The 23,722-nt window shown below is 51.4% G+C and overlaps 2 protein-coding genes across 2 annotated transcripts; both read right to left on the bottom strand.

The window, feature by feature from the left end:
- Window positions 1–80: 80 nt before the first annotated feature.
- LOC129147647 (zinc finger protein 547-like) lies at window positions 81–10,405 on the bottom strand. The gene is made up of 4 exons (XM_054710576.1): window positions 10,162–10,405; window positions 9,159–9,285; window positions 2,997–3,079; window positions 81–545 (listed from the first exon to the last, which is right to left on the bottom strand). Exons 1-4 carry the CDS (start codon window positions 10,192–10,194, stop codon window positions 528–530), a joined length of 261 nt encoding a protein of 86 aa, XP_054566551.1. The 5' UTR covers window positions 10,195–10,405; the 3' UTR covers window positions 81–527.
- LOC114229926 (zinc finger protein 229-like) lies at window positions 1,132–2,582 on the bottom strand. The gene is given in 2 exon segments (XM_054711044.1): window positions 1,132–1,547; window positions 1,549–2,582. Coding segments are annotated over 2 exon segments (1,218 nt in total). The 3' UTR covers window positions 1,132–1,363.
- Window positions 10,406–23,722: the final 13,317 nt, after the last annotated feature.

Below are 23,722 nucleotides of genomic sequence, written 5' to 3'. Positions count from 1 at the left end.
GACACCCATGAAAAACACACATGGTGTAAAAACAAGCCAAAGGAAAATCATTTGGGCAAAAAATGAAAAAGGATCCCAAGTCAAATTTATAGAAAATATTCCTTTATTTACTTTTGGTCGAGATTATGTTTGTATATTTTCAGAAAACAACTCCAAGTCCACCTGGATTCCTGCAACAGAGAGGAATTGACAGGACTGCTCCAGCCATGAAGACAGAAGAGAAACAGTCCAGAGATGGAAGACGCTGACGACGCCTTGCCATACTAGCAGACAGCAGCTGTGCGTTGTTGAAGGTTGCCCAGGACCAAACCAGAGATGGTCGGACTTGCATTACCACCATTTGTCCACCATCCAGAACTGAAATATCATTGCTGACATGTACACGTAAGGAACTGTTTGACATTGAAATTGGGACTCAAAGGAACTGTTGGCCCAGAAAGAAACTCACTACAGACTGATTCCTGTGCCTCTCAGCACAACCATTATGGCTTGTCTCATTTAAGGTTCTCGTAAGTGTATTTCTTGTATCACATGATCTCACGCATCTAGGGGAAATAATGAAAAACATAAACTGAAGAACAAAAACAGACCCGGTGACAGGGAAGCATCGATCAGGGTGTCAAACCTCAGAGGGAAGGTAGGGGAGGGTGGGGATAGGGGGAGAGATCAACCACAGGACTTGTATGCATGAATATAAGCCTAATCAGTGGTCACGGACAACAGGGGGGTGGGGATACACGTGCGGAGGGTTTTGGGATGGGAATGGGCGGATGAGGACAATTATGTGATACCATAATCAATAAAGAAACTAAAAAAAAAAAAAAAAAAAAATCCTAAGCATTCAAAAAGAAAAAAGAAAAGAAAGGTTTCTATGAAAATGGAATGTAGCCGAAACCAGTTTGGCTCAGTGGAGAGAGCGTTGGCCTGTGGACTGAAGGGTCCCAGGTTCGATTCCGGTCAAGGGCATGTACCTTGGTTGCGGGCACATCCCCAGTGGGGGATGTGCAGGAGGCAGCTGATTGATGTCTCTCTCATCGATGTTTCTAACTCTCTGTCCCTCTCTCTTCCTCTCTGTAAAAAATCAATAAAATATATTTAAAAAATAAAATAAAATAAAATGGAATGTAAATCCATGGAAACTGGGAAAGCTGTGAAGGACAGGGACAGATTAAAAGAGGTCATGAACAAATTACACAGAGACAGATATGGTCAGCACTACACCATTATGAATCTGTAATGATGGTTTCAGTTCCATGCACATGTCAAGATTTATGAAATAACATAATGTCTTTCTCAAGTGTGAACTCCCTTATGATATTGAAAAGCATTGCTACTTTTAAAAGATTTTCCACATCCACTACATTTATAAGGCTTTTCTCACGTATGAACTCTGATGAAAATGAAGGCCACTTCTCTGAGTAAAAGATTTCCCACATTCACTGCATTTAAAAGGCTTTTCTCCAGTATGAACTCTCTGATGTTCATGAAGGATACTCTTAGACATAAAGGATTTTCCACATTCACTGCATTGATAAGGCTTTTCTCCTGTGAAGTCTCCAATGATTTCGGAAACCATTGTTACTTTTAAAAGATTTCCCACATTCACTGCAATTATAAGGCTTTTCTCCTGTATGAACTCTCTGATGATAACGAAGGGCAGAGCTCGGGAAAAAAGACTTCCCACATTCACTGCATTTATAAGGCTTTTCTCCCATATGAACTCTCTGATGTTGATGGAGGATGGTTTTAGCTCTAAAAAATTTTCCACATTCACTGCATTGATAAGGCTTTTCTCCAGTGTGAACTCTCCAATGATATTGGAGACCATTAGTAGTATCAAAAGATTTCCCGCATTCACTGCATTTATATGGCTTTTCTCCAGTGTGAATTCTCTGATGACGATGAAGATCACTGCTGGTGGTAAAAGATTTCCCACACTCACTGCATTGATAAGGCTTTTCTCCAGTGTGAACTCTCTGATGATATTGGAAAGCATTGCTCCCTGTAAAAGATTTTCCACATTCACTGCATTTATAAGGCTTTTCTCCAGTGTGAACTCTCTGATGATATTGGAGAGCATTCCTCCCAGCAAAAGATTTTCCACATTCACTGCATTTATAAGGCTTTTCGCCCGTATGAACTCTCTGATGTTGAGTTAGGATGCTCTTATGGGTAAAAGATTTTCCACACTCACTGCATTGATAAGGCTTTTCCCCAGTGTGAATTCTTTGATGACGATGAAGATCACTGCTAGTGGTAAAAGATTTCCCACATTCACTGCATTTATATGGCTTTTCTCCAGTGTGAATTCTCTGATGACGATGAAAATCACTGCTAGTGGTAAAAGATTTCCCACACTTACTGCAGTGATAAGACCTTTCTCCAGTGTGCACTCTTTCATGATGACTAAGTTCAGTGCTACTGGTGTAAGCTTTCCCACACTCAGTACATTTATAAGGCTTTTCTCCAGTGTCACCTTGCTGTTGATAATGAAAGCTAGATAATTTGGTAAAATATTTTCCACATTCAGAGCTCACAAAACACTGACTTCCAACATGGATACCCTTTTCCTGAATAAACATGTGGGTGCAACTAATGTCTTCCTTATATTCTTTACTGGTGTAATCACTTTTTCTCCTTTGAAACATCATCCCACACGTCGGAATAGCATTTGGAATGTCTCTGGTGTGAGTAGCCTTTAGGTGGACATATCCTGACCTGTTAAGCACATCCTGCCCAAGCTCCCCGTATGTGAAATGATTCTGGGACACATTGAAATCACACCTGTTTGCAAGTGAGATCCTGTCCACACCTGTATTGAAAGTCTTCTCTTGTTGGTGAAATTTTACACGGAAGTAAAACCGTTTTGCACATGCCCCACATCTCAACAGTATCTGTGCGTGTTGTGTTGCCTGCAGCTCCATCAAGTGGAAAATGTTTCCCAAGACCAGCTCACACCTCTCACAGGGGTGGCTCTTCTGGGAAGACAAGGCTACCTTGGGATTCCTTGCCTGTGACACCCTTACAGAAACCTTCTGTTCAGTCGGGGCCTCCACATTCTCTGCTCCACAGCAGCAACCTGAACGAAAATAAATGTAGGTGAAGTGCATGTTGACCTGATAAAAACAGAATGTGTTCACTACAAATGTTTATCTTTCATAACTAGACATGATTCCATACAATGATTTACAAGACAAGTAAATCAGACTCTCAGGAAATGGCTGTTATATATAACATGGCCCAAAAGGTCCTGGATGATGAAAATCTCAACAAGGGAGGACAGAAGCATAGGCTGGGACAAAAAGAAGAGAGGCAGGATCTACTCATCATTACTCGACAAATGGCTTCCTTTAGGACCTTTCATGCTGGCGATGTGAGTCTGTATAGAATAATTCCAATGTGTTCAAACCCATAAACCAGTGGTTCTCAACCTTTCTTTTTTATTTATTTTTTTAATATATTTTATTGATTTTTTACAGAGAGGAAGGGAAAGGGTAGAATGTTAGAAACATCGATGGGAGAGAAATATCGATCAGCTGCCTCCTACACACCTCTAACTGGGATGTGCCCGCAACCAAGGTACATGCCCATGATCAGAATCGAACCTGGTACCTTCAGTCCGCAGGCCGATGCTCTATCCATTGAGCCAAACCAGTTATGGCAGTTTTTAACCTTTCTAATGCCGCCACCCTTTAATACAGTTCCCCATATTGCCCTTACCCCCAAACATAAAATTATTTTCATTGCTACTTCATAACTATAATTTTGCTACTGTTAATGAATCGTAAGGTAAATAATCTGTGCTTTCTGATGGTCTTAGGCTCTACAGCAGCGGTTCTCAACCTGTGGGTCACGACCCACAGGTTGAGAACCGCTAGCAGGGTCACCTAAGACGACAGATGGGGCACCAAATATGGTGGGGGAAAAAGTCGGATGTGTCAAATTGTTTACAGAAGCTATTGGACATCCGATTGTGCCTTTTCATTGTATTATCCATCAGGAGGCTTTATGTGCCAAGGCAGGATTCACCGACTTAAACGACTTAATGTCAGTTGTTACAAAAATAGTTAATTTAATCGCTGCTCGCCCCCTTCACAAGCGAGAATTTTCGACTCTTTTACTGGAGGTTGATTCCACCTACAGTGGACTGCTGATGTACAATAATGTAAGATGGCTGAGCCGAGGCAAAGTTCTTGAGCGCTTTGTGGAGTGCTTTGAGGAAATTAAGGTATTTCTTGATGATAAGGATCTGGGAAACTTTCCTCAGCTTCATGATGATAAGTGGGTCAACACCCTGATGTTTTTTACAGATCTCTCTGTTCATATTAATGAACTGAACTTAAAGTTACAAGGTTTTGGCAAAAGTATTGATGTTATGTTTGGATACATAAAAGCTTTTGAAAGTGAAGTTAAAATTTTCAAGCGAGATGTAGAAACTAAAACTTATAAGTATTTTCCTCGAGTAACAAAGTATTTTGAGAAGGCCAGTGCAGCTGTACAAAATGAAATGGAACTCTTGCATATGAAGTACCAGCATGTTTTAGACTCGTTACTTGACCAGTTTAGTGATAGATTTAGTCAATTTAGAAGTCTAAAACAGACCATGAAAATAAGTAAGTATCCTGATGTAGTAGTCTACAGTAGTTTAGAATTAAATGGTTTCCAATGGATGCAAATTGATGATTTGGAGATGCAACTTGCAGAATTTCAAGAGAGTAGCTGGGCTCGGGTGTTTGTCGACTTGAGGTCAAAGCTTGAGAATCTGGAAAGGTGCCGCTTGGAGAATCAAGAGGAGTGCCACTATGAACAGGAAATTTGGAGTGCCTGGAACTGACTACCAGACACTTTTAGCACCCTGAAAAATATAGCAATGGCTTTACTCACAATATTTCCCTCTACATACTTTTGTAAGGCCTTATTCTCAGCGTTAAATAATATCAAAACCAACAAAAGAAACAGATTGACAGATGAAGTTAATAGCGCTTGCTTGGGCCTGAAGTGTACAAAATACCAACCTTCAATTGAAAATTTAGCCAATGAAATTCAGCAACAAAAAAGTCACTAATAGGCAGGTTAGTTAAAGAATTCCCCCTCCCCCTCACTTATCTTAGTTCACGGCACCCCACACAAGCTAAATAATATCAAGACCAACAAAAGAAACCGACTGACGGATGAACAAAGAAGTCACTAAGCAGGTAAGTTAAATATTTAGTGTTTGGTTTATTAAATACAATTATATGTAACAATTATACATTTATGTTATTTAAACTATAAGTATCGCGAAATAATGATTTTTCCTCAAAGTGACACACTACCTGAGTTATGCTCAGTTTTTTGGCGAAGTTTGACACACCAAGCTCAAAAGGTTGCCCATCACTGAGCTACACTAATGTAAAAACAAACAAACACAAACCAAGCCTCAAATAAGTAAAAAAAGAAATGGAAGGTAAGACATTACACCTGTCACTAGGAACCACAATGCATCCTAAGAGATGTTGATGTTACCAGATGACATGACCCTCCATAGAGAAATTTGTCAAAATCCCCCCATGAGCTCCTGAAATTAATAAACAAATTCAGAGCCCTGTCCAGGTGTCTCGGTTGTTGAGCATGTGGTCCCGATGCACCAAGGTTGTGGGTTTGATCCCCCATCAGGGCACATGTAGGGGACAACCAATGAATGCATAGATGGGTAGAACAGCACATCAATCCTTCACTCTCTTTCTCTGTCTCCCTTTCTGTCTTTAAAATCAATAAATAAATGCTGCCCGGTAGGTCACAATGATTTAGCATTGACTCATGAACTAGGACAGTGGTCGGCAAACTATGGTTTGTGAGCCACCTGTGGCTCTTTGTACCCTTAAGTTTTTAGCAAAGTCCAGCTTAGGAGTACCCTAATTAAGTTAATAACAATGTACCTCCCTATATAGTTTAAGATTTAAAAATTTGGCTCTCAAAAGAAATTTCAATCGTTGCACTGTTGGTATCTGGCTCTGTTGACTAATGAGTCTGCTGACCACTGAACTAGGAGGTCACAATGGGATTCTTTGTTAGGACACCTGCACTGGTTGCGAGCTCAATCACCAGTGGGGGTCATGCAGGAGGCAGCTGAGGAATGATTCTCTCTCATCATTGATGTTTTTATCTCTCTCTCCTCTTCCTCTCAGAAATAAAAAAATACAAGTATTTAAATAAATAAATAAATAAATAAATAAATAATTTAAAGATTAAATAAACATCCTTAGCCACTGTGCTTCACTGATGAGAGTGCTGGCTTGTGCACTGGAGGGGTAGGGTTCCATTCCCAGTCAAGGGTAGGTACCTGGGTTGCAGCTCTGATCCCCCCTCTCAGTAGAGGCACATGTGGGAGGCAGCCAATCGATGTTTCACTCTCTCTCTCTCTCTCTGTCTCTCTCTTCCTTTCTCCCCCCCCCCATCTCTCTCTTCCTCCCCCCTCTCTCTCTAAAAGAACAATGAATGGAAAACATATCCTCACTATTCGGGTGAAGATAACAGAAGAATAAAGAATTAAATACAGAAAAATGACAGGATGCAAAATAAACATACAAACATTAGTTCCATTTCTACACACTAATAATAAATTCCTTGATGGAAAAATGAAGAAGGTAATCAAATTTACAATAGCACCCAAACAATAAAATCTGCAGGGATAAATTCGTGAAACATCTGGACAGTGAGTACTATAAGACAGTGATGAAAGGAATGGAAGAAAACACAAATCACTTGAAAGACAACCTGTGTTCATGGATCTGAAAATGAAATATGGTGGAGATAGCTATATTACACAAGGCAAACTACAGATTAAATACAATCCCAATAACTCCAACGGTATTTTACAAAGAAATGAATAGAAAAATCTGGAAATGGAATTAAAACACCTCCATTAATGAAAGCAATCCTGAGTGAGAACAAAGCTGGTGGCATCACACTTCCTGACTTCAACTTATTACAAAGAGAAAGCAACCAAACAGTGTGTTGCTGGAGAAACACAGACACATATATAAACAGAACAGAACAGAAAACATAAAAATAAACCCAGGCACATATTTTCAAGTAATCTTTGACAAAGCTGCAAGTCACAGAAGAGAGGCAAGATAGTTTCCTTAAGAATTGACATTCACATGTAAAACAACAAACCTGGACACCACTGATAAAACGTACCTCAACCTGCAGGACAAAATTAAATGTGAGCGCTAAAACTGAAAACTCCTTCCGAAACCGGTTTGGCTCAGTGGATAGAGTGTTGGCCTGCGGACTCAAGGGTTCCAGGTTCGCCCTGACCGGTTTGGCTCAGTGGATAGAGCGTCGGCCTGCAGACTGAAGGATCCCAGGTTAGATTCCGGTCAAGGGCATGTACCTTGGTTGCGGACACATCCCCAGTGTGCAAGAGGGAGCTGATAGATGTTTCTCTCCCATCGATGTTTCTGACTCTCTATCCCTCTCCCTTCCTCTCTGTAAAATATCAATTAAATATATTTTTTAATAAAAAAAAAAGGGGGTTCCAGATTCGATTCCGGTCAAGGGCATGTACCTTGGTTGCGGGTACATCCCAGTAGGGGATGTGCAGGAGGTGGCTGGTCGATGTTTCTCTCTCATCGATGTTTCTAACGCTCTATCCCTCTCCCTTCCTCTCTGTAAAAAATCACTAAAATATATTAAAACAAAAACAAAAACAAAAAAACCTTAAAACTCCTCAGGACAACCTAGAAAAAAGTTCTGGAGATTTGTTTTGGACAGGATTTTCTGAATGTGACACCAACCACCACACAAAATAGAAAAAATAAACAGTCCACGCTGCAACAAATACAGAAAAATAGCGTCTTCACAGCACAACACCAATAAACAAAATGAAAAGGGCAATCTAGAGAACAGAAGAAAATACTTGCAAACTATAAGAAAGAATACCGTACATCTACACAATGGAATACTATGCTGCCATAAAAAAGAAGGAATTCTCATCATTTGCAGCAACCTGGATGGAATTGGAGAACATTATGTTAAGTGAAATAAGCCAGTCAATGAAAGAAAAATACCACATGACCTCACTCATTTATGGATAATAAAGAACATTATAAACTGATGAACAAAAAGATAGATACAGAGACAGTAAAGCATCAAACAGACTGTAAAATTACAGGGGGAAAGTTAGGGAGAGGTGGGGGAGATAAGAAATCAAACAAAGGACTTGTATGCATGCATATAAGCATAACCAATGGACGCAAAACTCGGGGGGGCGGGGGTTGAGGGCATGTATGTGTGTGGGGTGGGGGAGGGCAATGGTAAGATATGTACACATATAATACCTCAAAAAAAAAAAAAAGAATGTTATATAAGCAAAAGAAAAAAAAAAAAAGAAAGAATACCTTGGAGATATTGTGGATTTGGTTCTGATCAGCACAATAAAGAGAATATTGCGATATAGACAGAAATTCACACAAATAGTTGCAGTTCCCCAGCAATAATAAAGGTATGTTCATACTATACTGCAGATAATAACAATGCAATGACTCTGTCTCAAAAGCAAAGTCTATATAACTTCATTAACAATCTTTAGTTGCTAAGCATAGTAACAAGTATCTGAGCTGCCAGAAACATGGTGGCAGGAGACCTGCTGAATGCTGGGTTCCCAAAAACATGGACTTTGTAGAAAAGTGGGTGTGGGGGAGTAATATCTGCAAAGTACTATTAAGCACATGCAACAATATGTGTTCCTGTATGTCATTAGCAATTAATATATAATATATATAAGGTATTCAAAAGACTATTTAACAAAAAAAAATACAGTGAACAAACAGGATAAGGATGCAGAGACTATTTTTCAAAAATATATACACATGACCAACAGGAATACAGAAAATGCTTTCCTTACTAACCAAGGTGGAATCCCTCAGGCTTCCTGCAACACTACCAACCACAAGTCCTTCCCTGTGAACTTAGTACAGCGGGGAGAACTGGGACTTCAGGAAAGAAGGGAGCAGCGGAAACAGACCCACCCTCCCCAGGACAGCAACTACCCAGGAAACTGGAAAAATCAAGCAGAACCACAGTCTACATGGGAGGACACAGCACACCCTGGGGGATGGGGCCTGGGAAATCCCAAAGCCAAGTCCAGGTCATTCTGACAGTGAGGGTCTTACCCAGGGAGGATACAAGTTCAAAGTTCTCCAGCATCACATTCAGGTACAGCTGTCTCTGACCCTCATCAAGGAGGCTCCATTCCTCCCTGGAGAAGTACAGGGCAATGTCCTCAAAGGTCACGCCAACCTGTCAGAATGGAGACAACTGAAACCAGAGCTGTCTCTCTGAGAACCGCCACTCCTACTCCTTACACACCTTCCCCCTCAACTTCCTCCAGGGCACCCGGTTAGTGTGGACACCAGGCCCTAATGCCAGTGCAGGCTGCTCTCTCATCACAGTCCCATTACCCACTGGGATTGCCCTCAGCAGAGCAGCTGGGTTGGGTGGGAAGGATTGGGGGAGGGGAGGGGAGAGAGCAATGCCATTGAAGGTCTGGGCGATGCCTGCAGGGCCCCAGCCTTCCCGCCAAGCAATCCCACTGCAGTCTCCTAGATCATGCCTCCAAGACACAGCCAAGCCTGGGTTTATGCTTCACATTTAGGTCCCCACACCAGGTCCCGGTGACCATCAGCTCACACTTCCTCCAGATGTGCACACCACTGGGTAACCTTTAACCCCTTCCCATGTTTAGACCCCAGGTTCACTCCCTCAGCTCTGCCCCCTTCCTGCTCCAATGCCACTGGATCTCGCTGGACTCACCCATGAACTTGGCACATGGCATGTAGAGAAGCTTGTCTCCCAGCCGGGTCCAGGACCACCCCCGGCCTCTGAGGGACCCCACAGCCGGGAAAGCCCCGATGAGGCTGTGACGTCCTCCCTGCAGCCTCTGATCTGTCCGCCAATCCTCACAGCCCACACCCTCAGGGAACCTCAGATGCCAGTCAGCCCTGTCCTCTCCGCCCTGCACTGGCTGTGCCTCAGAAGACACAACGCTCCTCTCTCCCCTCCGCCTCCCTCACGGTCCTCCACGCGGACTGAGCTGCAGGACGTGACAGGCGCCCGCACCCGGGCTGTGGTGTTCGGTGTGAGGAGGCGGTGAGGGGCTGGGGGACAGGAACTCACCTCAGCGAAGTTCCCCAGCGACGGCGCCGCCATTGCACTCTGTGGGCCGAGCGGGGCGGGAGCGGTCGAGTAGAATCCGCTGCAGGAATGGCGGTGCCTGTCCCGGCCCTGGCGTGGGTCCGGGCGGTGACTCCGAGTTTCAATCCCAAGAGTGAGCGGGGAGCACCATTGCCAGTTTGGCGGGGAACACCACTCTTCAGCCTTCTCCCTCAGACTGTGCGCCTGGGAACTCCTGACCGCCAAAGACAAAATCCCAGAAGACCAAATCCCCCAACGAGGACTACGGGTCCCGCCCTACAGAAGCGGCCAAACGGAAATGCCTTCTCTGAGCCTCCATTGGCTCAGACAAGTGGCATTCCATGCATGGCCTTGTGGGTAATGTAGTTTCTCCGCTCCAAACCCGGGTTCTGTATTTCTGAGTTGACTCCAGGACTGGGTTTAGGGTCAAACAGCCCAACAACACACCAAGTGTACTCAGGGTCCTCTAGCGCCTTCAGGGGAGGTGATGTCTGGGGCCAGTTTGTTTCTCCTGCACCTGCGTGGCTGGTTTTGCATATCTATCTTCAGGACCTGCTCTGTCCCAATGGAGAGCACTGTTTCTTCATTCAAGACGTTTGGGCATGGCTGTAACCGGTTTGGCTCAGTGGATAGATCATCGGCCTGTGGACTCAAGGGTCCCAGGTTCGATTCCGGTCAGGGGCATGTATCTTGGTTGCGGGCACATCCCCGGTGGGGGGTGTGTAGGAGGCAGCTGATCAATATTTCTCTCTCATCCATGTTTCTAACTTTGTAACCCTCTCATTTCCTCTCTGTAAAAAAATCAATAAAATATATCCTTGAAAAAAAAAAAAGACTTTTGGCTGTGTCTCCATCAGGCTAAATGTAGCTGGGGGAGGTTGCTCAAGTCTGTAACTCTATCTAACCTGTCTCCATTGAATCCATTATTCAAAGTTAATGTCACAAAACAGACTCTCATACTTAAGAGCATCTGCTTCTGATGCCACTGGAAGTGTCAGCTCTGCCTGGGCTGCAGTGTGGATAAGATGGACAAGAGACATGTGAAAAAATGCTCAAAGTGACTGATCACCAGAGAGATGCAAATTAAAGCAACAATTAGGTATCATCCCACCACTGTCAGAATGGCTGCCATCAGCAAATCAACAAAGGACAAGTGCTGGGGAGGATGTGGGAAAAAGGGAACCCCAGTACACTGCTGCTGGGAATGCAAACTGGTGCAGCCATTATGGAATCAGTGTGGATTTTTTGCAAAAAAATTAGTATGGAACTCCCATTTCATCCAGTGATTCCACTTCTAGGAATATACCTTAGAAACTTAAAACAATCAAATGGAAAGTATGCACCCCTCTGTTCATAGAAGAACAATTTACAATAGCAAAGTTCTGGAAACTACCCAGGTGCCCATCAGGAGATGAGTGGATAAAACACTGTGGTACATTTACACCATGGAGTACTATGCAGCAGTAAAAAAGAAGAATTCTTACAGCATGGATGGACCTGGAGAGCATCATGCTAAGTGAAATAAGTCAGTCAGAGAAAGACAGTATCACTTGATCGCACTCACATTTGGAATCTAATTAACAAAACACTGATGGAGTGGATTCAGAGACATGGAAGCATGGAAATTACCGCAGAAACTCAGAGGGAAAGTGGGGAGGGTAAAAAGAAACATTCAGGTGGAAGTATGGTGGCAACCATACTTGGGTAAAAACTGCTGTTTAAATTTTAACCCTGCTATTCTGGCTTCTGCACGCACTTGCTTGCTTGGACAATAGGGTTGCCTTGCCTTGCCTTGCCTTGCCTTGCCTTGCCTTGCCTTGCCTTGCCTTGCCTTGCCTTGCCTTGCCTTGCCTTGCCTTGCCTTGCCTTGCCTTGCCTTGCCTTGCCTTGCCTTGCCTTGCCTTGCCTTGCCTTGCCTTGCCTTGCCTTGCCTTGCCTTGCCTTGCCTTGCCTTGCCTTGCCTTGCCTTGCCTTGCCTTGCCTTGCCTTGCCTTGCCTTGCCTTGCCTTGCCTTGCCTTGCCTTGCCTTGCCTTGCCTTGCCTTGCCTTGCCTTGCCTTGCCTTGCCTTGCCTTGCCTTGCCTTGCCTTGCCTTGCCTTGCCTTGCCTTGCCTTGCCTTGCCTTGCCTTGCCTTGCCTTGCCTTGCCTTGCCTTGCCTTGCCTTGCCTTGCCTTGCCTTGCCTTGCCTTGCCTTGCCTTGCCTTGCCTTGCCTTGCCTTGCCTTGCCTTGCCTTGCCTTGCCTTGCCTTGCCTTGCCTTGCCTTGCCTTGCCTTGCCTTGCCTTGCCTTGCCTTGCCTTGCCTTGCCTTGCCTTGCCTTGCCTTGCCTTGCCTTGCCTTGCCTTGCCTTGCCTTGCCTTGCCTTGCCTTGCCTTGCCTTGCCTTGCCTTGCCTTGCCTTGCCTTGCCTTGCCTTGCCTTGCCTTGCCTTGCCTTGCCTTGCCTTGCCTTGCCTTGCCTTGCCTTGCCTTGCCTTGCCTTGCCTTGCCTTGCCTTGCCTTGCCTTGCCTTGCCTTGCCTTGCCTTGCCTTGCCTTGCCTTGCCTTGCCTTGCCTTGCCTTGCCTTGCCTTGCCTTGCCTTGCCTTGCCTTGCCTTGCCTTGCCTTGCCTTGCCTTGCCTTGCCTTGCCTTGCCTTGCCTTGCCTTGCCTTGCCTTGCCTTGCCTTGCCTTGCCTTGCCTTGCCTTGCCTTGCCTTGCCTTGCCTTGCCTTGCCTTGCCTTGCCTTGCCTTGCCTTGCCTTGCCTTGCCTTGCCTTGCCTTGCCTTGCCTTGCCTTGCCTTGCCTTGCCTTGCCTTGCCTTGCCTTGCCTTGCCTTGCCTTGCCTTGCCTTGCCTTGCCTTGCCTTGCCTTGCCTTGCCTTGCCTTGCCTTGCCTTGCCTTGCCTTGCCTTGCCTTGCCTTGCCTTGCCTTGCCTTGCCTTGCCTTGCCTTGCCTTGCCTTGCCTTGCCTTGCCTTGCCTTGCCTTGCCTTGCCTTGCCTTGCCTTGCCTTGCCTTGCCTTGCCTTGCCTTGCCTTGCCTTGCCTTGCCTTGCCTTGCCTTGCCTTGCCTTGCCTTGCCTTGCCTTGCCTTGCCTTGCCTTGCCTTGCCTTGCCTTGCCTTGCCTTGCCTTGCCTTGCCTTGCCTTGCCTTGCCTTGCCTTGCCTTGCCTTGCCTTGCCTTGCCTTGCCTTGCCTTGCCTTGCCTTGCCTTGCCTTGCCTTGCCTTGCCTTGCCTTGCCTTGCCTTGCCTTGCCTTGCCTTGCCTTGCCTTGCCTTGCCTTGCCTTGCCTTGCCTTGCCTTGCCTTGCCTTGCCTTGCCTTGCCTTGCCTTGCCTTGCCTTGCCTTGCCTTGCCTTGCCTTGCCTTGCCTTGCCTTGCCTTGCCTTGCCTTGCCTTGCCTTGCCTTGCCTTGCCTTGCCTTGCCTTGCCTTGCCTTGCCTTGCCTTGCCTTGCCTTGCCTTGCCTTGCCTTGCCTTGCCTTGCCTTGCCTTGCCTTGCCTTGCCTTGCCTTGCCTTGCCTTGCCTTGCCTTGCCTTGCCTTGCCTTGCCTTGCCTTGCCTTGCCTTGCCTTGCCTTGCCTTGCCTTGCCTTGCCTTGCCTTGCCTTGCCTTGCCTTGCCTTGCCTTGCCTTGCCTTGCCTTGCCTTGCCTTGCCTTGCCTTGCCTTGCCTTGCCTTGCCTTGCCTTGCCTTGCCTTGCCTTGCCTTGCCTTGCCTTGCCTTGCCTTGCCTTGCCTTGCCTTGCCTTGCCTTGCCTTGCCTTGCCTTGCCTTGCCTTGCCTTGCCTTGCCTTGCCTTGCCTTGCCTTGCCTTGCCTTGCCTTGCCTTGCCTTGCCTTGCCTTGCCTTGCCTTGCCTTGCCTTGCCTTGCCTTGCCTTGCCTTGCCTTGCCTTGCCTTGCCTTGCCTTGCCTTGCCTTGCCTTGCCTTGCCTTGCCTTGCCTTGCCTTGCCTTGCCTTGCCTTGCCTTGCCTTGCCTTGCCTTGCCTTGCCTTGCCTTGCCTTGCCTTGCCTTGCCTTGCCTTGCCTTGCCTTGCCTTGCCTTGCCTTGCCTTGCCTTGCCTTGCCTTGCCTTGCCTTGCCTTGCCTTGCCTTGCCTTGCCTTGCCTTGCCTTGCCTTGCCTTGCCTTGCCTTGCCTTGCCTTGCCTTGCCTTGCCTTGCCTTGCCTTGCCTTGCCTTGCCTTGCCTTGCCTTGCCTTGCCTTGCCTTGCCTTGCCTTGCCTTGCCTTGCCTTGCCTTGCCTTGCCTTGCCTTGCCTTGCCTTGCCTTGCCTTGCCTTGCCTTGCCTTGCCTTGCCTTGCCTTGCCTTGCCTTGCCTTGCCTTGCCTTGCCTTGCCTTGCCTTGCCTTGCCTTGCCTTGCCTTGCCTTGCCTTGCCTTGCCTTGCCTTGCCTTGCCTTGCCTTGCCTTGCCTTGCCTTGCCTTGCCTTGCCTTGCCTTGCCTTGCCTTGCCTTGCCTTGCCTTGCCTTGCCTTGCCTTGCCTTGCCTTGCCTTGCCTTGCCTTGCCTTGCCTTGCCTTGCCTTGCCTTGCCTTGCCTTGCCTTGCCTTGCCTTGCCTTGCCTTGCCTTGCCTTGCCTTGCCTTGCCTTGCCTTGCCTTGCCTTGCCTTGCCTTGCCTTGCCTTGCCTTGCCTTGCCTTGCCTTGCCTTGCCTTGCCTTGCCTTGCCTTGCCTTGCCTTGCCTTGCCTTGCCTTGCCTTGCCTTGCCTTGCCTTGCCTTGCCTTGCCTTGCCTTGCCTTGCCTTGCCTTGCCTTGCCTTGCCTTGCCTTGCCTTGCCTTGCCTTGCCTTGCCTTGCCTTGCCTTGCCTTGCCTTGCCTTGCCTTGCCTTGCCTTGCCTTGCCTTGCCTTGCCTTGCCTTGCCTTGCCTTGCCTTGCCTTGCCTTGCCTTGCCTTGCCTTGCCTTGCCTTGCCTTGCCTTGCCTTGCCTTGCCTTGCCTTGCCTTGCCTTGCCTTGCCTTGCCTTGCCTTGCCTTGCCTTGCCTTGCCTTGCCTTGCCTTGCCTTGCCTTGCCTTGCCTTGCCTTGCCTTGCCTTGCCTTGCCTTGCCTTGCCTTGCCTTGCCTTGCCTTGCCTTGCCTTGCCTTGCCTTGCCTTGCCTTGCCTTGCCTTGCCTTGCCTTGCCTTGCCTTGCCTTGCCTTGCCTTGCCTTGCCTTGCCTTGCCTTGCCTTGCCTTGCCTTGCCTTGCCTTGCCTTGCCTTGCCTTGCCTTGCCTTGCCTTGCCTTGCCTTGCCTTGCCTTGCCTTGCCTTGCCTTGCCTTGCCTTGCCTTGCCTTGCCTTGCCTTGCCTTGCCTTGCCTTGCCTTGCCTTGCCTTGCCTTGCCTTGCCTTGCCTTGCCTTGCCTTGCCTTGCCTTGCCTTGCCTTGCCTTGCCTTGCCTTGCCTTGCCTTGCCTTGCCTTGCCTTGCCTTGCCTTGCCTTGCCTTGCCTTGCCTTGCCTTGCCTTGCCTTGCCTTGCCTTGCCTTGCCTTGCCTTGCCTTGCCTTGCCTTGCCTTGCCTTGCCTTGCCTTGCCTTGCCTTGCCTTGCCTTGCCTTGCCTTGCCTTGCCTTGCCTTGCCTTGCCTTGCCTTGCCTTGCCTTGCCTTGCCTTGCCTTGCCTTGCCTTGCCTTGCCTTGCCTTGCCTTGCCTTGCCTTGCCTTGCCTTGCCTTGCCTTGCCTTGCCTTGCCTTGCCTTGCCTTGCCTTGCCTTGCCTTGCCTTGCCTTGCCTTGCCTTGCCTTGCCTTGCCTTGCCTTGCCTTGCCTTGCCTTGCCTTGCCTTGCCTTGCCTTGCCTTGCCTTGCCTTGCCTTGCCTTGCCTTGCCTTGCCTTGCCTTGCCTTGCCTTGCCTTGCCTTGCCTTGCCTTGCCTTGCCTTGCCTTGCCTTGCCTTGCCTTGCCTTGCCTTGCCTTGCCTTGCCTTGCCTTGCCTTGCCTTGCCTTGCCTTGCCTTGCCTTGCCTTGCCTTGCCTTGCCTTGCCTTGCCTTGCCTTGCCTTGCCTTGCCTTGCCTTGCCTTGCCTTGCCTTGCCTTGCCTTGCCTTGCCTTGCCTTGCCTTGCCTTGCCTTGCCTTGCCTTGCCTTGCCTTGCCTTGCCTTGCCTTGCCTTGCCTTGCCTTGCCTTGCCTTGCCTTGCCTTGCCTTGCCTTGCCTTGCCTTGCCTTGCCTTGCCTTGCCTTGCCTTGCCTTGCCTTGCCTTGCCTTGCCTTGCCTTGCCTTGCCTTGCCTTGCCTTGCCTTGCCTTGCCTTGCCTTGCCTTGCCTTGCCTTGCCTTGCCTTGCCTTGCCTTGCCTTGCCTTGCCTTGCCTTGCCTTGCCTTGCCTTGCCTTGCCTTGCCTTGCCTTGCCTTGCCTTGCCTTGCCTTGCCTTGCCTTGCCTTGCCTTGCCTTGCCTTGCCTTGCCTTGCCTTGCCTTGCCTTGCCTTGCCTTGCCTTGCCTTGCCTTGCCTTGCCTTGCCTTGCCTTGCCTTGCCTTGCCTTGCCTTGCCTTGCCTTGCCTTGCCTTGCCTTGCCTTGCCTTGCCTTGCCTTGCCTTGCCTTGCCTTGCCTTGCCTTGCCTTGCCTTGCCTTGCCTTGCCTTGCCTTGCCTTGCCTTGCCTTGCCTTGCCTTGCCTTGCCTTGCCTTGCCTTGCCTTGCCTTGCCTTGCCTTGCCTTGCCTTGCCTTGCCTTGCCTTGCCTTGCCTTGCCTTGCCTTGCCTTGCCTTGCCTTGCCTTGCCTTGCCTTGCCTTGCCTTGCCTTGCCTTGCCTTGCCTTGCCTTGCCTTGCCTTGCCTTGCCTTGCCTTGCCTTGCCTTGCCTTGCCTTGCCTTGCCTTGCCTTGCCTTGCCTTGCCTTGCCTTGCCTTGCCTTGCCTTGCCTTGCCTTGCCTTGCCTTGCCTTGCCTTGCCTTGCCTTGCCTTGCCTTGCCTTGCCTTGCCTTGCCTTGCCTTGCCTTGCCTTGCCTTGCCTTGCCTTGCCTTGCCTTGCCTTGCCTTGCCTTGCCTTGCCTTGCCTTGCCTTGCCTTGCCTTGCCTTGCCTTGCCTTGCCTTGCCTTGCCTTGCCTTGCCTTGCCTTGCCTTGCCTTGCCTTGCCTTGCCTTGCCTTGCCTTGCCTTGCCTTGCCTTGCCTTGCCTTGCCTTGCCTTGCCTTGCCTTGCCTTGCCTTGCCTTGCCTTGCCTTGCCTTGCCTTGCCTTGCCTTGCCTTGCCTTGCCTTGCCTTGCCTTGCCTTGCCTTGCCTTGCCTTGCCTTGCCTTGCCTTGCCTTGCCTTGCCTTGCCTTGCCTTGCCTTGCCTTGCCTTGCCTTGCCTTGCCTTGCCTTGCCTTGCCTTGCCTTGCCTTGCCTTGCCTTGCCTTGCCTTGCCTTGCCTTGCCTTGCCTTGCCTTGCCTTGCCTTGCCTTGCCTTGCCTTGCCTTGCCTTGCCTTGCCTTGCCTTGCCTTGCCTTGCCTTGCCTTGCCTTGCCTTGCCTTGCCTTGCCTTGCCTTGCCTTGCCTTGCCTTGCCTTGCCTTGCCTTGCCTTGCCTTGCCTTGCCTTGCCTTGCCTTGCCTTGCCTTGCCTTGCCTTGCCTTGCCTTGCCTTGCCTTGCCTTGCCTTGCCTTGCCTTGCCTTGCCTTGCCTTGCCTTGCCTTGCCTTGCCTTGCCTTGCCTTGCCTTGCCTTGCCTTGCCTTGCCTTGCCTTGCCTTGCCTTGCCTTGCCTTGCCTTGCCTTGCCTTGCCTTGCCTTGCCTTGCCTTGCCTTGCCTTGCCTTGCCTTGCCTTGCCTTGCCTTGCCTTGCCTTGCCTTGCCTTGCCTTGCCTTGCCTTGCCTTGCCTTGCCTTGCCTTGCCTTGCCTTGCCTTGCCTTGCCTTGCCTTGCCTTGCCTTGCCTTGCCTTGCCTTGCCTTGCCTTGCCTTGCCTTGCCTTGCCTTGCCTTGCCTTGCCTTGCCTTGCCTTGCCTTGCCTTGCCTTGCCTTGCCTTGCCTTGCCTTGCCTTGCCTTGCCTTGCCTTGCCTTGCCTTGCCTTGCCTTGCCTTGCCTTGCCTTGCCTTGCCTTGCCTTGCCTTGCCTTGCCTTGCCTTGCCTTGCCTTGCCTTGCCTTGCCTTGCCTTGCCTTGCCTTGCCTTAGCCTTGCCTTGCCTTGCCTTGCCTTGCCTTGCCTTGCCTTGCCTTGCCTTGCCTTGCCTTGCCTTGCCTTGCCTTGCCTTGCCTTGCCTTGCCTTGCCTTGCCTTGCCTTGCCTTGCCTTGCCTTGCCTTGCCTTGCCTTGCCTTGCCTTGCCTTGCCTTGCCTTGCCTTGCCTTGCCTTGCCTTGCCTTGCCTTGCCTTGCCTTGCCTTGCCTTGCCTTGCCTTGCCTTGCCTTGCCTTGCCTTGCCTTGCCTTGCCTTGCCTTGCCTTGCCTTGCCTTGCCTTGCCTTGCCTTGCCTTGCCTTGCCTTGCCTTGCCTTGCCTTGCCTTGCCTTGCCTTGCCTTGCCTTGCCTTGCCTTGCCTTGCCTTGCCTTGCCTTGCCTTGCCTTGCCTTGCCTTGCCTTGCCTTGCCTTGCCTTGCCTTGCCTTGCCTTGCCTTGCCTTGCCTTGCCTTGCCTTGCCTTGCCTTGCCTTGCCTTGCCTTGCCTTGCCTTGCCTTGCCTTGCCTTGCCTTGCCTTGCCTTGCCTTGCCTTGCCTTGCCTTGCCTTGCCTTGCCTTGCCTTGCCTTGCCTTGCCTTGCCTTGCCTTGCCTTGCCTTGCCTTGCCTTGCCTTGCCTTGCCTTGCCTTGCCTTGCCTTGCCTTGCCTTGCCTTGCCTTGCCTTGCCTTGCCTTGCCTTGCCTTGCCTTGCCTTGCCTTGCCTTGCCTTGCCTTGCCTTGCCTTGCCTTGCCTTGCCTTGCCTTGCCTTGCCTTGCCTTGCCTTGCCTTGCCTTGCCTTGCCTTGCCTTGCCTTGCCTTGCCTTGCCTTGCCTTGCCTTGCCTTGCCTTGCCTTGCCTTGCCTTGCCTTGCCTTGCCTTGCCTTGCCTTGCCTTGCCTTGCCTTGCCTTGCCTTGCCTTGCCTTGCCTTGCCTTGCCTTGCCTTGCCTTGCCTTGCCTTGCCTTGCCTTGCCTTGCCTTGCCTTGCCTTGCCTTGCCTTGCCTTGCCTTGCCTTGCCTTGCCTTGCCTTGCCTTGCCTTGCCTTGCCTTGCCTTGCCTTGCCTTGCCTTGCCTTGCCTTGCCTTGCCTTGCCTTGCCTTGCCTTGCCTTGCCTTGCCTTGCCTTGCCTTGCCTTGCCTTGCCTTGCCTTGCCTTGCCTTGCCTTGCCTTGCCTTGCCTTGCCTTGCCTTGCCTTGCCTTGCCTTGCCTTGCCTTGCCTTGCCTTGCCTTGCCTTGCCTTGCCTTGCCTTGCCTTGCCTTGCCTTGCCTTGCCTTGCCTTGCCTTGCCTTGCCTTGCCTTGCCTTGCCTTGCCTTGCCTTGCCTTGCCTTGCCTTGCCTTGCCTTGCCTTGCCTTGCCTTGCCTTGCCTTGCCTTGCCTTGCCTTGCCTTGCCTTGCCTTGCCTTGCCTTGCCTTGCCTTGCCTTGCCTTGCCTTGCCTTGCCTTGCCTTGCCTTGCCTTGCCTTGCCTTGCCTTGCCTTGCCTTGCCTTGCCTTGCCTTGCCTTGCCTTGCCTTGCCTTGCCTTGCCTTGCCTTGCCTTGCCTTGCCTTGCCTTGCCTTGCCTTGCCTTGCCTTGCCTTGCCTTGCCTTGCCTTGCCTTGCCTTGCCTTGCCTTGCCTTGCCTTGCCTTGCCTTGCCTTGCCTTGCCTTGCCTTGCCTTGCCTTGCCTTGCCTTGCCTTGCCTTGCCTTGCCTTGCCTTGCCTTGCCTTGCCTTGCCTTGCCTTGCCTTGCCTTGCCTTGCCTTGCCTTGCCTTGCCTTGCCTTGCCTTGCCTTGCCTTGCCTTGCCTTGCCTTGCCTTGCCTTGCCTTGCCTTGCCTTGCCTTGCCTTGCCTTGCCTTGCCTTGCCTTGCCTTGCCTTGCCTTGCCTTGCCTTGCCTTGCCTTGCCTTGCCTTGCCTTGCCTTGCCTTGCCTTGCCTTGCCTTGCCTTGCCTTGCCTTGCCTTGCCTTGCCTTGCCTTGCCTTGCCTTGCCTTGCCTTGCCTTGCCTTGCCTTGCCTTGCCTTGCCTTGCCTTGCCTTGCCTTGCCTTGCCTTGCCTTGCCTTGCCTTGCCTTGCCTTGCCTTGCCTTGCCTTGCCTTGCCTTGCCTTGCCTTGCCTTGCCTTGCCTTGCCTTGCCTTGCCTTGCCTTGCCTTGCCTTGCCTTGCCTTGCCTTGCCTTGCCTTGCCTTGCCTTGCCTTGCCTTGCCTTGCCTTGCCTTGCCTTGCCTTGCCTTGCCTTGCCTTGCCTTGCCTTGCCTTGCCTTGCCTTGCCTTGCCTTGCCTTGCCTTGCCTTGCCTTGCCTTGCCTTGCCTTGCCTTGCCTTGCCTTGCCTTGCCTTGCCTTGCCTTGCCTTGCCTTGCCTTGCCTTGCCTTGCCTTGCCTTGCCTTGCCTTGCCTTGCCTTGCCTTGCCTTGCCTTGCCTTGCCTTGCCTTGCCTTGCCTTGCCTTGCCTTGCCTTGCCTTGCCTTGCCTTGCCTTGCCTTGCCTTGCCTTGCCTTGCCTTGCCTTGCCTTGCCTTGCCTTGCCTTGCCTTGCCTTGCCTTGCCTTGCCTTGCCTTGCCTTGCCTTGCCTTGCCTTGCCTTGCCTTGCCTTGCCTTGCCTTGCCTTGCCTTGCCTTGCCTTGCCTTGCCTTGCCTTGCCTTGCCTTGCCTTGCCTTGCCTTGCCTTGCCTTGCCTTGCCTTGCCTTGCCTTGCCTTGCCTTGCCTTGCCTTGCCTTGCCTTGCCTTGCCTTGCCTTGCCTTGCCTTGCCTTGCCTTGCCTTGCCTTGCCTTGCCTTGCCTTGCCTTGCCTTGCCTTGCCTTGCCTTGCCTTGCCTTGCCTTGCCTTGCCTTGCCTTGCCTTGCCTTGCCTTGCCTTGCCTTGCCTTGCCTTGCCTTGCCTTGCCTTGCCTTGCCTTGCCTTGCCTTGCCTTGCCTTGCCTTGCCTTGCCTTGCCTTGCCTTGCCTTGCCTTGCCTTGCCTTGCCTTGCCTTGCCTTGCCTTGCCTTGCCTTGCCTTGCCTTGCCTTGCCTTGCCTTGCCTTGCTTGCCTTGCCTTGCCTTGCCTTGCCTTGCCTTGCCTTGCCTTGCCTTGCCTTGCCTTGCCTTGCCTTGCCTTGCCTTGCCTTGCCTTGCCTTGCCTTGCCTTGCCTTGCCTTGCCTTGCCTTGCCTTGCCTTGCCTTGCCTTGCCTTGCCTTGCCTTGCCTTGCCTTGCCTTGCCTTGCCTTGCCTTGCCTTGCCTTGCCTTGCCTTGCCTTGCCTTGCCTTGCCTTGCCTTGCCTTGCCTTGCCTTGCCTTGCCTTGCCTTGCCTTGCCTTGCCTTGCCTTGCCTTGCCTTGCCTTGCCTTGCCTTGCCTTGCCTTGCCTTGCCTTGCCTTGCCTTGCCTTGCCTTGCCTTGCCTTGCCTTGCCTTGCCTTGCCTTGCCTTGCCTTGCCTTGCCTTGCCTTGCCTTGCCTTGCCTTGCCTTGCCTTGCCTTGCCTTGCCTTGCCTTGCCTTGCCTTGCCTTGCCTTGCCTTGCCTTGCCTTGCCTTGCCTTGCCTTGCCTTGCCTTGCCTTGCCTTGCCTTGCCTTGCCTTGCCTTGCCTTGCCTTGCCTTGCCTTGCCTTGCCTTGCCTTGCCTTGCCTTGCCTTGCCTTGCCTTGCCTTGCCTTGCCTTGCCTTGCCTTGCCTTGCCTTGCCTTGCCTTGCCTTGCCTTGCCTTGCCTTGCCTTGCCTTGCCTTGCCTTGCCTTGCCTTGCCTTGCCTTGCCTTGCCTTGCCTTGCCTTGCCTTGCCTTGCCTTGCCTTGCCTTGCCTTGCCTTGCCTTGCCTTGCCTTGCCTTGCCTTGCCTTGCCTTGCCTTGCCTTGCCTTGCCTTGCCTTGCCTTGCCTTGCCTTGCCTTGCCTTGCCTTGCCTTGCCTTGCCTTGCCTTGCCTTGCCTTGCCTTGCCTTGCCTTGCCTTGCCTTGCCTTGCCTTGCCTTGCCTTGCCTTGCCTTGCCTTGCCTTGCCTTGCCTTGCCTTGCCTTGCCTTGCCTTGCCTTGCCTTGCCTTGCCTTGCCTTGCCTTGCCTTGCCTTGCCTTGCCTTGCCTTGCCTTGCCTTGCCTTGCCTTGCCTTGCCTTGCCTTGCCTTGCCTTGCCTTGCCTTGCCTTGCCTTGCCTTGCCTTGCCTTGCCTTGCCTTGCCTTGCCTTGCCTTGCCTTGCCTTGCCTTGCCTTGCCTTGCCTTGCCTTGCCTTGCCTTGCCTTGCCTTGCCTTGCCTTGCCTTGCCTTGCCTTGCCTTGCCTTGCCTTGCCTTGCCTTGCCTTGCCTTGCCTTGCCTTGCCTTGCCTTGCCTTGCCTTGCCTTGCCTTGCCTTGCCTTGCCTTGCCTTGCCTTGCCTTGCCTTGCCTTGCTTGCTTGCCTTGCCTTGCCTTGCCTTGCCTTGCCTTGCCTTGCCTTGCCTTGCCTTGCCTTGCCTTGCCTTGCCTTGCCTTGCCTTGCCTTGCCTTGCCTTGCCTTGCCTTGCCTTGCCTTGCCTTGCCTTGCCTTGCCTTGCCTTGCCTTGCCTTGCCTTGCCTTGCCTTGCCTTGCCTTGCCTTGCCTTGCCTTGCCTTGCCTTGCCTTGCCTTGCCTTGCCTTGCCTTGCCTTGCCTTGCCTTGCCTTGCCTTGCCTTGCCTTGCCTTGCCTTGCCTTGCCTTGCCTTGCCTTGCCTTGCCTTGCCTTGCCTTGCCTTGCCTTGCCTTGCCTTGCCTTGCCTTGCCTTGCCTTGCCTTGCCTTGCCTTGCCTTGCCTTGCCTTGCCTTGCCTTGCCTTGCCTTGCCTTGCCTTGCCTTGCCTTGCCTTGCCTTGCCTTGCCTTGCCTTGCCTTGCCTTGCCTTGCCTTGCCTTGCCTTGCCTTGCCTTGCCTTGCCTTGCCTTGCCTTGCCTTGCCTTGCCTTGCCTTGCCTTGCCTTGCCTTGCCTTGCCTTGCCTTGCCTTGCCTTGCCTTGCCTTGCCTTGCCTTGCCTTGCCTTGCCTTGCCTTGCCTTGCCTTGCCTTGCCTTGCCTTGCCTTGCCTTGCCTTGCCTTGCCTTGCCTTGCCTTGCCTTGCCTTGCCTTGCCTTGCCTTGCCTTGCCTTGCCTTGCCTTGCCTTGCCTTGCCTTGCCTTGCTTGCCTTGCCTTGCCTTGCCTTGCCTTGCCTTGCCTTGCCTTGCCTTGCCTTGCCTTGCCTTGCCTTGCCTTGCCTTGCCTTGCCTTGCCTTGCCTTGCCTTGCCTTGCCTTGCCTTGCCTTGCCTTGCCTTGCCTTGCATTGCCTTGCCTTGCCTTGCCTTGCCTTGCCTTGCCTTGCCTTGCCTTGCCTTGCCTTGCCTTGCCTTGCCTTGCTTGCCTTGCCTTGCCTTGCCTTGCCTTGCCTTGCCTTGCCTTGCCTTGCCTTGCCTTGCCTTGCCTTGCCTTGCCTTGCCTTGCCTTGCCTTGCCTTGCCTTGCCTTGCCTTGCCTTGCCTTGCCTTGCCTTGCCTTGCCTTGCCTTGCCTTGCCTTGCCTTGCCTTGCCTTGCCTGCCTTGCCTTGCCTTGCCTTGCCTTGCCTTGCCTTGCCTTGCCTTGCCTTGCCTTGCCTTGCCT

This window comes from Eptesicus fuscus, chromosome 21 (genome assembly GCF_027574615.1).
Source record: "Eptesicus fuscus isolate TK198812 chromosome 21, DD_ASM_mEF_20220401, whole genome shotgun sequence".
NCBI classification, from domain to species: Eukaryota; Metazoa; Chordata; class Mammalia; order Chiroptera; family Vespertilionidae; genus Eptesicus; species Eptesicus fuscus.
The sequence above is the reverse complement of the archived record's forward strand: the minus strand, read 5'-3'. Positions and strand labels throughout refer to the sequence as shown.